At 41.6% G+C, this 12,387-nt stretch overlaps 1 protein-coding gene across 1 annotated transcript in view; it reads right to left on the bottom strand.

The window, feature by feature from the left end:
* The window catches only part of DOCK5 (dedicator of cytokinesis 5), a 220,988-nt gene that overhangs the window by 71,226 nt on the left and 137,375 nt on the right, over positions 1-12,387 (bottom strand). Inside the window, exons 17-22 of the mRNA XM_017338016.4 lie at positions 10,000-10,103; positions 8,866-9,049; positions 4,585-4,682; positions 4,266-4,355; positions 2,772-2,872; positions 947-1,081 (exon numbers count right to left, since the gene is read on the bottom strand). Of these exons, the coding sequence (XP_017193505.2) occupies positions 947-1,081; positions 2,772-2,872; positions 4,266-4,355; positions 4,585-4,682; positions 8,866-9,049; positions 10,000-10,103 (712 nt within the window). The remainder of the gene's footprint in view (positions 1-946; positions 1,082-2,771; positions 2,873-4,265; positions 4,356-4,584; positions 4,683-8,865; positions 9,050-9,999; positions 10,104-12,387) is intronic.

Raw genomic sequence — 12,387 nt, forward strand, 5'->3', positions numbered from 1 at the left:
CTACTACTCTCATTCTCCTTCCATTCTTTTTGCCCCAGCAATATAGCTTCTTACATATCACATTTGGTGCCCCATAGGATACTTCCATTAATGAGCTCAAAAGGGGAATTTAAACACTGATGAAGACAACAGAGGCAGGCTGACCTGCTGACACCCTATTCAGAGCCCAAGACAGGACTCACACACAAATAGTAGATCAAATCTAAGTAATAAGAAAATGTGTAGCTCACCAGAGTCAATTTCTCAGTGTATGTTTCCTTTCATAAGAAAACATTACTTTTATGGGGAAAAAAAAACATGAGCAAGTCATCAGGGATGAGGTTCAACAAAGCAATTTTCTTAGTCTTATGGGAATCAAAGCTTTCATTTTGCACAGTTAGCATCGTACATCTAGAATGATAACCTTGATGTGATTCAGCACTGTTAAAGGGTGTCTGAACTACTGAATCATCAATGGGAAAATATATTTTAGTTTCAAACATTAAACTTCTTTCTGTGGTTTTGTGCTGATTTTGAACCTGGACATCAGGGTTTATTATAAACAGAGTTTATTTATAACAAAATTATAAACTAACTTTGGAATAAAGGGATGCTCCCTCGGTAAAACACTGTATGACTCAACTTTCCTGAATATGTGTAATTTTAACCCATGTAGGAAATAAAATAAATTAACTTGAAAAGAAGACTTTCTGAAGATAAAGAGAATACAGAGATTGTACATAAAGTATATTCTGGGAAAACACCGCTAGATTCTGATGATCGAAAAGGATTTCACATGGTGCTTCTTCAGTGGACTCCTAGTCCACCTCCGTCTTCAATGTTGAAGCTCTGAAATTTGGTGATTCCACACAAACTGCTCACAGAACTGAACACAAGCATGAGGAGCAAGGAAAACTACATGCAGAGAGCACAGATGGCCCAAGCATCTTACTACAGCTACCATTACCTCAGGTAGAGAACTCGCGATTGGATGATGAATCTAAACAAGTACTTCAAGGCTTTCAAAGCAGCAAAAAGTAGTTCTGTCTTGCTGGAGTCATCTGCATTAGCCACGTAAAAGTTCAGCACCTTGGAGAGTTTCCTTAAAAGGGCAAGAAAAATTAAGTCAATGGGCATGATGGTGCACTGAGATTTGGGGTAAGCTCTGTAGGATGGAAAGCTGGTATACTGGGAAATAGAAGTCATGACTCCAACGCCACCTCCATTAAAAGAGAATTAACTTTTTGCAATTTAGTGTCCTCATATGTAGTTTAGAAATACTGGAAGGTTTCTTCCCCTGTGTAGAGTTGAAGGGATTCAAATTATGAAAATGTAATTTCTGGTAAGTATTTCAGACATCTTCAGATGCTGCTGTAAAGGAGGGGCTATGCCTACCTAATGTAGTCACCCTAAACCAAGTCCAGTTCTCTCCATTCTGCCCACCCCTTTTGGAATCTATGAATATGGAGATGGAAACTTCATTTAGTATGGGAAGAGAACCCAATCTGACTCTCCAGAACACTCATGGTTCTGAGCATCTTTGCAAACAAACTCTTCTGGGATTTTAAGTTGCTCTTTGGTCTTTCCAAGGTCATTAGACTAGAGATGGTCTTGATCCCTAACTTAAGACTTTTTAAGGCACTGATATTTTGAATTTTCCTTCTGGGAGTATCTGATCTTTACTAGAATATAGCAAAACAATCCAAATGAAACATATAGGATGAATCAAATACTGCAAATAAATCGAGGTTACTACCATCTAGGGTGTTACTTTTGGCTTGGTGTGATTAAGGTTCACAGTGGCAGGATTTCCTCATTTGCAGTCGCTGTCTATGGGAACAGTGAGGCTGCTAGGTGGGAAGAACCTACCACTGGTATATCCACCACTTCCTAAACCCACAAGGCATCAAAGCTGACCTGTTGGCCAAATACCATGCTGCATGACACCTCTTGCATAGAGCTTGTGTTTCTGTACCTTTGTGCTTGTTTAGTTTAGAAAGGGACACCAGGAATCAATTATCAGACCTGACAGATCAGTTGGCAGCAGTTGACATTATCTGGCATAGGTCACGATATAGAAGATCATTTACCAATTCCAGCTGCACTCTTTTCACTATTCACCACATTGCTCTGCACAAAAACAGGAATGCAAGGGGATAAAATACAAGGGGTGACAGGGCCACACACAATGCCCTGGTGTGCTGGGAACTTCCAGGGAGAAGCACAGAGTGAACAAAACTACTTTGCTTAGTCAAGAGGTTATAAACCAACTGCAGAAAGAAGGCTGCACCCTGGAAAGTGTGGAGAGGACTCCCTCTTGCGCAGAGGAAAGAAAAAAAATCAAATCTTCTCATATCCTATAAACAACAAATTCTACAGAGCATATGTGGTATAGGGCGTGGCTTGTTCTTCCATCAGACTTGGTCTTGTTTAAATCACTGCTTAATCCCCTTGGTGACTTGGTGCCAAGCCTGTCAACATCCAGTTCCAAAGATCCCGAGTTTGGTCATCTGTCCTGCATTCCGCTCCTAACTGGCTTTGATTCCTCATTTACATACTCGTGACTCTTAAAGAGATGTAGCCTTCCTTACCAGAAAGGCATGAACTTGACAGCTCTTCTCCCGGTGGAACATTTAGATGGTTTCCTCTTTCCATCAAGATGCTTAGAACAAAGTTCTGTACCTACAGGCACATTTACTGAGCACAGATCCCTCTTGTTTCTCAATAATCCAATCCTCCAGAGTTCACACTTAAGAATCCCATCACTCATATGTCCATTGAGTCATACTTACACGTACGCCAAAGTGGCACTGAAATGCTTGTAAATGTAGGTTTCAAGTACAGGATTAAAATGCTGGAACTTGATGTCTCCTATCAGTGAAATTATAAACACCTGCAAAAGGTAAAAAACATAAATAGCAACACTATATAGCCTCAGACATTCTGTCAATACGGTGCATTTTGACATCTCGGTGACTTCTTGTCTTTCATGATAATTTTTGCAGCATTTTCATCCTGCTATTACAGAGGTGAAGTACAGTTTCAGAGTTTATATTTATTTAACATCAATAGGAAGATTTAGGTGGCAGGCATTGTGCTCACAGCTATGAGGAAATCAATACAAGCCATCAAGCCTGGCCTCAGGGAGCTTATAGTCTCAAAGCAGGGAAGTCAGGGCACAGGTCACAGGGGTCAGGGAGAAAAGGGAGGAGGATATGAGAAGGGGTTTCTGTGGGAACAACAGGCTGTCACCTAAGAATGCTGTTCAGGAAACATCCCATCAGTGCAGGCTAAGTGCCTCCAAAATGGACCTTCACCAGTTTCACCTTCCAATTTCCCCCTTGTATGTTACCTCTCACCTCTATCAAGGGTATAATCTACAAATCACCACGGTGCCCATAATTACTTGTGACAGAGGAATGCAAGGGAAGATACACTGGGGATTCCACATACGCCCACTCAAGTTGCTTGGCTCTGTCCCTCAGGAACCTGTCTCCAGGTGTATCCCGTGATATTCAAATCCATAACCTCCTTCCCATCAACCTGACCTGACCAGGATTCATCTTTACTTTGCATCCTTAACCTTATGCCCTGATCACTTCTTGAGCTTGACAATTTCTTCAAGTTGGTGAATCATTTAAAGCTGGAATTTACCTTCCTCCCTAATTGTGACATTCAGGCCTGAAGTCTCCCAACAATGAGAAACTAAGGCTTGGTTTGAGAATTTGGCTTCCTCTCCGCTACACTGCCAACTCCAGCCTTCTCAGATTCTGGTACCACTCACTTATCCCTGTGCTGATTTCAGGTCTTGGAATATGTTGTATGTTTAAGTACTTCATGTGACAGTTAATCATCTGCGTACTGTATTTAATGGAGGCTAAGATTCCTCAGGCCTGGGAATTCAGTCTCTCTTGTGTAAACAGACATGGGAACATATATACAACATGCAACAACCTTCTCTGTTAAGGGTCTATTTCTGAATTTACAACTAGAGGATGGGAAGGCTAAATTAAAGTGGTTCCTCATTTCTACTGTAATTAAACACCTTGTTTCCCCTAATGAGAAAGAGAAAGCATTTCAAAAGTGAGAACTAACAGAAAACCAAGGAACAAAGGCCTAGAATATGAGTCATTTGTCTCTAAGTTTACTTCTGGGAACTGAGGCTACAGAAATCATCAGACAGATGCATACAAATATTTATGTAGAAGAATATTCACAGCAATTATTTGTAATAGTGAACTATCGAAAGTTCCAAGAATAGACAGTTAACATGTTGAACAGCTTACCAGTGCATCAAACACAAGGAAGTCATATGTTTCATTGTCTGACATTTCCATCATTATGTTAAAAAGTGCATCTAGTGTATCTTGCAAAAACTGAAAGTAAGAAAAACAGAAAGATTATTTTGATGCTTTCATTCAGCTCCACACTGCAGAAATTTGGAAAAAGTTAGGTTTCAATAGAATAGGCACATTTGCTTAGCAACACAGATAATAAACTTTGCATTTATATTTAAAATATTGAACTACTGATAGAGTAGGTATATTTCTAACTATGAATAAATAAATAGTAGGTATAATTCTGACTATGAATATATAAACTTACCTTTACAATCTCTCCTCCATCCACCTCCATTAACTTCTTTAGGTTGTGCTTAATGTTCTGGGAGTTGGAACGCCAATTCAACAAACCTAACAGGTCAACTGGGAAGAATGACCACAAACCATAAACATCAGACACCAAGTATAGGAAGCAACCCAGACCATTTCAGGACACAGCTACAGAATTTTCTAGCAAAGATGACTGCTCTTTAAAGTGGTGACTTCAGGAAGAGCCTGATATATACTTTTAACAGACAATTTCCTAACCAAGTCAGAGGAAACTTTGTGGTCCTTTGCATTCTTCAAAGAGAAAAAAACCTAACTGCTGTGTGTACCAGATCAAAAAAATATGTCTGGCTGGAGCTCACATTTCTCAACTAATGTCATATTAGTTATAAAAAGTAACCCTAGAAAGCATTCTTATGCAACTTATGTATTTTTAATTAGCTACATGCTTAATGTGTCCATTATTACACATTCAGAGGGGAAGAGCAACTTACACATGCGTATGAATTCATTTCATCATCACAAATGTACTGTACAGTGAATCTCATTTTTTTTCCAGTTTTTATATGAGGAAACTGAGGTTTTTGTGAAATTAAATTACTTTCATTAGGTCATACAACTGCTAAGCAGTGGGAGAAGTGAAATTGAATTACAGATTTATCTGATTCCAAACATCATGTCTCCACTACTTTATCATCCTGCCTCCCCAGAATTCTTATAATAAATATATAGACAAGCAAATCAGGTTGCTATTTCATAGGAAAGTGAACAGATTCATAGCCCTTAGTGTAAGTCTGGGATAAAAATTCTAAGGTGTTTTCAGATTTAAAAGGCAGGATTCTGGATCTTTCAGCACTTACAGATTTAACGAATATGCAGCCACTACAAGTCTCACAGGGAGGAAATTCCTCAGAAATCTGAAAATAGATCTACTGTATGATCTAGCCATTCCACTTCTGAGAATTTACCCAAAAGAAATCAAACCAGCATATGACTGAGTTATCTGTACCCCATGTTTATAGCAGCTCAACTTAAATAACTATGATAAGGGATCATATATCCATTAGCTGATGGCTGGATAAAAAAATTGTGGTATATATACACGATGGACTATTATTCAACTGTAAAAAGGAATGAAATTCTGTTGTTTGCAACAAAATGGATGCAACTGGAGACCATTATGCTTCGTGAGATAAGCCAAGTCTCCAAAAGACAATTATCATGTTTTCCCTGATTTATGATAATCCACATACAGAGTCCAAGAAAAGTAATGTATATGAGCAAAATAAACATTTCAAGATTTGATTATTGTTTATAGCCCTTCTCTATACTCTTGAGGAACACTGGTTTTTATACTCACTACTTGTTGAATTCTTTATTTAGTGAAAGGCTAATTAAGCTTGTGATTATAAAATAAATTCAAAGTATGTCATTGTAAAAATTACAAGAAAAATAGGAAAACAAGGGGGGGAGGCAGGGAGTGAGGAAGGACATAGTGAGAAGTACCATTATGTTCTTAAAACTGTATATATATATAGGAAATACATGAAATTTGTTCCCTTTACATAGTTAAAAAAGTAAAAAAAAAAAAAAAAAAAGGTCTCACAGAGAAACGCAGCAGGTATCCAGACTCTCAATATTTTATCATTTTATCTGGTAAATTAAGCTACTATTTACAATGTATAGAACATTCCCTAGAAAAAGGAGTAATGCCTACTTAAACAATAGATTTGTATAAATATACAAAGTAGTTGCAAATGTACACTATTCAGAATAATCAATGTGCTTCATGTGTGTGTTTATTTTACTGGGTTGTGCATTGTTTAGTTCCTGGGCTGCCTCCAAGACCTAGTTGCTCAGAACTTGCCACTGCTTCAGAATAAAGTCCCAATACCACTCATAAAATGCAGTAGGGTCCCAACCATGTTCCTCCCACAATCCTGTTGCCTACTCTTTTCTTTTACTAGCAGTCCAACAGATCAACCTGCTACTCCTCAAATTATGGTAAACTCTGATTATCTCTATGTCTTTGAATATATTCTCCCCTTTGTGTAAAATGACCAGAATCCTGTGTGTTTGTTTGACACACTACCAAGTCTTGTTGGCTTGTCCCATGAATTTCAGCTAGCTGAGGGCAGGAACCATACAGCATTCATTCTTATGTCCTATTGTAGTGCTATCCTAGGTGTCAAATGGGTAAATGCATGTTTGATGAATAAATGAAAAGAAAGGAAAACAGGAATCACAAGGAAGTTGACAGTATACTGAATGCAAGTCATCAAATCAGCAAATAATAATAAATTGATAGGACTTGTAAGAGCCTGTGGCAACTCTAGCAAGTAGAGCAGAGTGTGTGCCGCGGGACACCGAAGACAGGCGCGTATCAACGCCAAAAAATAAAAAGAAAGGGGGATCTGTGGGGAGCAATCCGGACTGGACTGAGTTACTGGAATTAAGACTTATTCTATGCATCTGCTCTCCCACAATATGGCGCTGGGAGAGAAGTAAACAGCTTCCGCACAGCTGCCTCCAGTTCAACCAATAAACTGTAGGACTTGCTCCTGATTGGAGGAGAGCAGCGTACTCGGCATGTGGGCAGCCAAGTTGGGATTGGCGGAGGAGGACTATAAAGGAGGAGAGAGACGGCATGCACCAGGAACATCTAAGGGGAACATCTAAGGGAACACCTGTGCAGCCCCCAGAGAGCCGGCCGGCGGTGTGCCGCTCCCCCGCGGAAGTGGGGAATGTGGCAGGGGGAACTGCCCTTCCACGGAGGTGGAAGGGATAGTAGCCAACCCGGGAAGAACCAGCAGCAAACCCGGGGAGGGCCGAGCAGATAAAAGAACAACGCAGGGTCCTGTGTCGTTCCTCCACGAAGAGGGGGAGCGACACTGCACCCCTCAACCTCTTATCAACAGTTTTATTATATTTACTTTTCCACCACAAGGATCATTACTGAAACAATTTTGTCATACCTTCTATAAAGCCCAGCATGTTTTCTGGCTTAATTTTTGGTGAATGTGCTTTTCCTGCCCTGAACAGATAGCTCTGAATTACACTTTGCTAGTGTGGTCTCTTGTCCCAAGCTGCAGGACAATCCTTACTCTCAGGCCAACTGTGATTCACCAAAACAAACCCAACACTCACCCCTTCTAAAGATCAACCAGGATCTGATCCTTAAAAGTGCACCTTATGGGCCAGTGCCGTGGCTCACTTGGCTAATCCTCCGCCTGTGGCGCCGGGATCCCATATAGGCACCAGGTTCTATTCCCGGCTGCCCCTCTTCCAGTCCAGCTCTCTGCTGTGGCCCAGGAAGGCAGTGGAGGATGGCCCAAATGGTTGGGCGCCTGCACCCACATGGGAGACCAGGAGGAAGCACCTGGCTCCTGGCTTTGGATCGGCGCAGCGTGCCAGCTGTAGCAGCCATCTGGGGGATGAACCAACAGAGGGAAGACCTTTCTCTCTGTCTCTCTTTCTTACTGTCTAACTCTGCCTGTCCCCCCCCCCCCAAAAAAGTGTACCTTATATCTGAACTGTTTAGTGTGTCTTTGTGTTTAGGGCAGAGCTCCTGCCAGTTTACTCATCCAAATCACTCACAAGACCGAAGGGACACACTGAGGACATAGAATTTCCAAGGCAAGCCCACTGGACAATGAATTCTTGGCTCATTATACTCAGTAACTCTCTTTAGACTGACATAGGTCAAATAAAGAAGAAGCTGTTACAGACTATCAGATGTCATATTACAGTCAAGACAGGTCACAATGGCTACTAGAGGTTTGAAGCAGAAATAACAACAATGTTCATTTGAGCTCTTTAGCTAATTTTATGGAACTCCATGACTGTTGGGAAAAAAAACAGGAGGGAGGAGACTCTATGGGGGGAAAATGGAACTTGTACAGGGACCTGCCCTTTGCGTCTGTTTCTTTGCCAGCATCCTTTCTTTATTATTAACATCTCTTGGGGCAGATACCATAAAGAATACCCAGCTAGAGTTCCTTTCTGCCCTCAAGGAAGGTAACATAAGACTTTTAAATTTATGGCATCTGTTAATGGATACACTGGTAAGTTTTAAACCATATTAGAAAATACTGAAATACTTTTCAATCTCTTATAATGATGGACAACAAACCTTCACTAGGAGCTCTGCAACTGGATCAGTACCACCTACAATATCATTTCAAGAGCAGACAGCAGGAGCCAGTTGCTCAGCATTCCACCACAGAGGGCCTGTGGAGGAGGCAGAAAACTCATCTGCACCCCTGAGGTTACCACCTACCATTCTGGGTGAGCTTTGTGGAGCAAATGAGGGTGGCGATCTGAAAGCTATCTTTTGTGCTGTCCTTGCTTGGCGTAAAGGTGGTTTGGTTTTTGGATGCTTGGAGCTCTTTTTCTTCCATTTCCACTTTGGTTCCAGGCATGGTCAGATAGAATTTGGCATCTTCCATTTTCTTATTGTCACCCTGAAAAGGAAGCATGTTAGAAGCACTAAACAATGAGCAACATCTCCTACATGCTAACAAAAATAGTTGCTGTCATGAGGCCGCACAAGGCCAGCATGAGAAGCAGGGCTTTATCAAATTAGGGCAAAGATCTCTTCCAGCTCTGCTACCCTTCCAAAGTTGAAGCCCAGAAATCATTTTATTACTAAATGAAAACAGAAACAGTTGGGAGTAGAAACCAGAATATCCTAGACTCTCCTAGAAGGAAATAAATATATCACAGAATGGTCACAATTACATGTCATTGGCTTGATGGGGGAAGAAACAGTTTCTGTGCTTTCCAAAATGATTTACAAACTAAGGAGATGTTAAGGAGAGTAGGCTTCAGGTAGACGCATCTCACACAGCTGCCAGCTTTGTGAAACCCCCACCAATACTGTTGGATAAATGGGAATTTCCAGCATCTACTTTGCAGTCTAAAATCTCAGTAGAAGCAATGGCTCAGCAACAGTGGGAGGGGAAGATGGGGAATACAACGGTCAGGGAAGGAGACAAGGCCCCTAGAGCAGAGAAATGGTATTTGGCTCACAGTGGTATGAAAGCCACATCCTAGCACACCCACCACATCCTAACCAAGCCCAATAGTGCAACTACATACCATGACAGATGATGCAAAGAGCAGATTAGGAGAGTCCCTTCATTATCCACTGCCCTGGAACACTGTTTGCAGGAGGAGGTGAGATGCTCTTTGAAGACTAAATAGTAATGCAACTCACTCTCCCCGGCAAGGTGATGTGAAACCCTGAAGCTGGTTTGATCACAGCCCTCAGGCTGTAAGGGGCAAGCATGTCTAGCTTTCAACAGGTTTCTGCCGTTTGTACAAGTAAGCCTGCAAGGTGCCTTAGAAGCCGCTGTCAGAGGGAATAAATATGTCCTCAGTCATTTTCTGAGGCTCATTCTGTTAGCACAACCTTATAAACCACCAGATCATGCCTCCCATCCTGCAGAGTGGTGCCGTCCGGGTTCATCAGCTTCACAAAGGCTACCCCAAAGGCTCGCTCTGATTTATCTCTGGCTGAAAAGACAGAAATACATGTCTGAGCAGTGTGGAAAGACACCAGGAAGTGATGACTATGACAGACATCAGTTAGCTCTGGGGCACAACTTTCAACTCTACTACAATAAACAGCAAGCTTCCATAATTCCCAGGTAGTGTGTGACACAGGCTTCCCAAGCTGGTCCCCCCTCCCCCAAGTATGCTCCTCTTCCTACATTCTCTAATAAATGAGACTAGCATCCATTCCTACACCCAATAAGAAATGTGAATGTGGACAGAAAATCCATTTCTCATCAACACCATGTTCTAAATACCTCTGGATGGAGCTGGCATTGTGGCACAGTGGGTTAAGCCACTGCCTATGATGCCTGCATCCCAGAGGATCGTTATTTCAACTCCAAGCTGCTCCACTTCTGATCCAGCTCCCCACTAATGTGTGGGAAAGCAGCAGCAGATAGAGCAGATAGCCCAAGTGCTTGGACCCCTGACACCTGAAGTGGGGGACCTACATGGAGTTCCAGATTCTTGGTTTTAGCTTGGTCTAGTGCTGGACTTTTTGGCCACGTGGAGAGTAAATCAGCAGATGGAAGATCTCTCTCTCTCTCCTTCTCTAACTCTGCCTTTCAAATAAATAAATAAATCTTAAAAACAAAACAAAACAAAACAAAACACCTTTGGGGTTTGTCCCCTTTTTTTGTATCCCTCTGTTCTTACCCGAGTTCAGGTTACCCTCACCTCTGCCTATATTTCTTTCTTTTTTTTTTTTTTTTTGAAAGATTTATTTATTTATTTGAAACAAAGAGTTACAGAGAGAGATAGAGACAGAGAGAGAGGTCTTCCATCTGCTGGTTCACTCCCCAGTTGGCCGCAACGGCCGGAGTTGCGCCAATCCAAAGCCAAGAGCCAGAAGCTTCTTCCGGGTCTCTCACGCAGGTGTAGGGTCCCAAGGACTTGGGCCATCTTCTACTGCTTTCCCAGGTCATAGTCCAGAGCTGCATCGGAAGAGGAGCAGCTGGGACTAGAACCAGAGATCATATGGGACGCTGGCGCTTCAGGCCAGGGCTTTAACCCGCTGTGCCACAGTGCCGGCCCTACCTCTGCCTTTATTTCTACAAGACCCTCCTAACTGGCCTCTGTCTCTAATCTTCTCCCACCCAGCATTTTCTTCATACTGCAGTCAAAGTGAGGTTTCCAAAATCAAATCTGATCATGGTAACCATCTTACATCAAAATCCTTACATCAGGTATCTCAATTTACTGCTCTAAAACAAATGCAGTGAGGTTTTGATCAAACTATGGGGTTTATATGCTTCCCCAGGTTTCTACTCATCCCTTCCTTTATAACAGTCCAGGTGCCAGGAGAAGCAGGTATGTGTGCCATACGGGATTCTCTGCTGCACAGATGTCTATGGCTGGGATAACTCATGGCCCAGTCTCATCACAGGCAGAGCTCTGAGATCTGCTCTGACTCATGTGACCCTACAATGTCTGAACAACAGTCCACAGTACGATTCTATCACAATTTGGTCACCTGTTCTCCTGGTGATGGCCACTTGAGCTATTCCAATGCTGGGGTATTGTGAATAAAGCTATTGGGAACATATACCAACCCCACCCACTCCCACCTAAAACCAGAAACCACTCTTTAATGGTTCCTCCATAACATGGTTCAAAATAATCTTCATCTGTCATGATCTGGCTCCATATCATCTAGAATCAGACAGCTTCCATGTCAATCCAGCTCCATCACATTCTATCCATGTGAATACAGGCAAGCGACAGCCTTTCTGTGCCTTAATGTCTTTACATATAAAGGTGGATAAAGGTCAGATATACCTTACTGGATTACTGTGGACACTGAACAAGGTAGCGTATGACTAGAGCTTCATCTAATGCCTGGTGCAAACTAAGACTCAACACGTGTTCATTTAGTAGAGTCAGCCCTCCGTGTCTGCAAGTTCTGCATCCTAAGATTCAACCAACTGCAGACAGAAACTGTCCTTTTGTTGTTGATGTGGACTATGTGGTGAGGCCAATAAGAGGACCTTTATACTGAACATGTATAGACTCTTTTCTTGCCCTAAATAAAATAGCATGACAATTATTTACATAGCATTTATATAAAGTGTTATGAGGGTACTTTCAAATGGAATTGAAAGGTAAGTTTATTTTGGTGCAAAATATTTTGAAATCCATGCCTATGAGGGGTCTTCAAAAATTCTTAGAAATTCATATTATAAAAAACTATGCATGGATTTCAAAATTCTTTTATTTAAATGATTTAAAGTATAAGGGAGTATAT

This window comes from Oryctolagus cuniculus, chromosome 2 (genome assembly GCF_051225735.1).
Source record: "Oryctolagus cuniculus isolate XC-2025 breed Fujian yellow rabbit chromosome 2, ASM5122573v1, whole genome shotgun sequence".
Lineage (NCBI taxonomy): Eukaryota > Metazoa > Chordata > Mammalia > Lagomorpha > Leporidae > Oryctolagus > Oryctolagus cuniculus.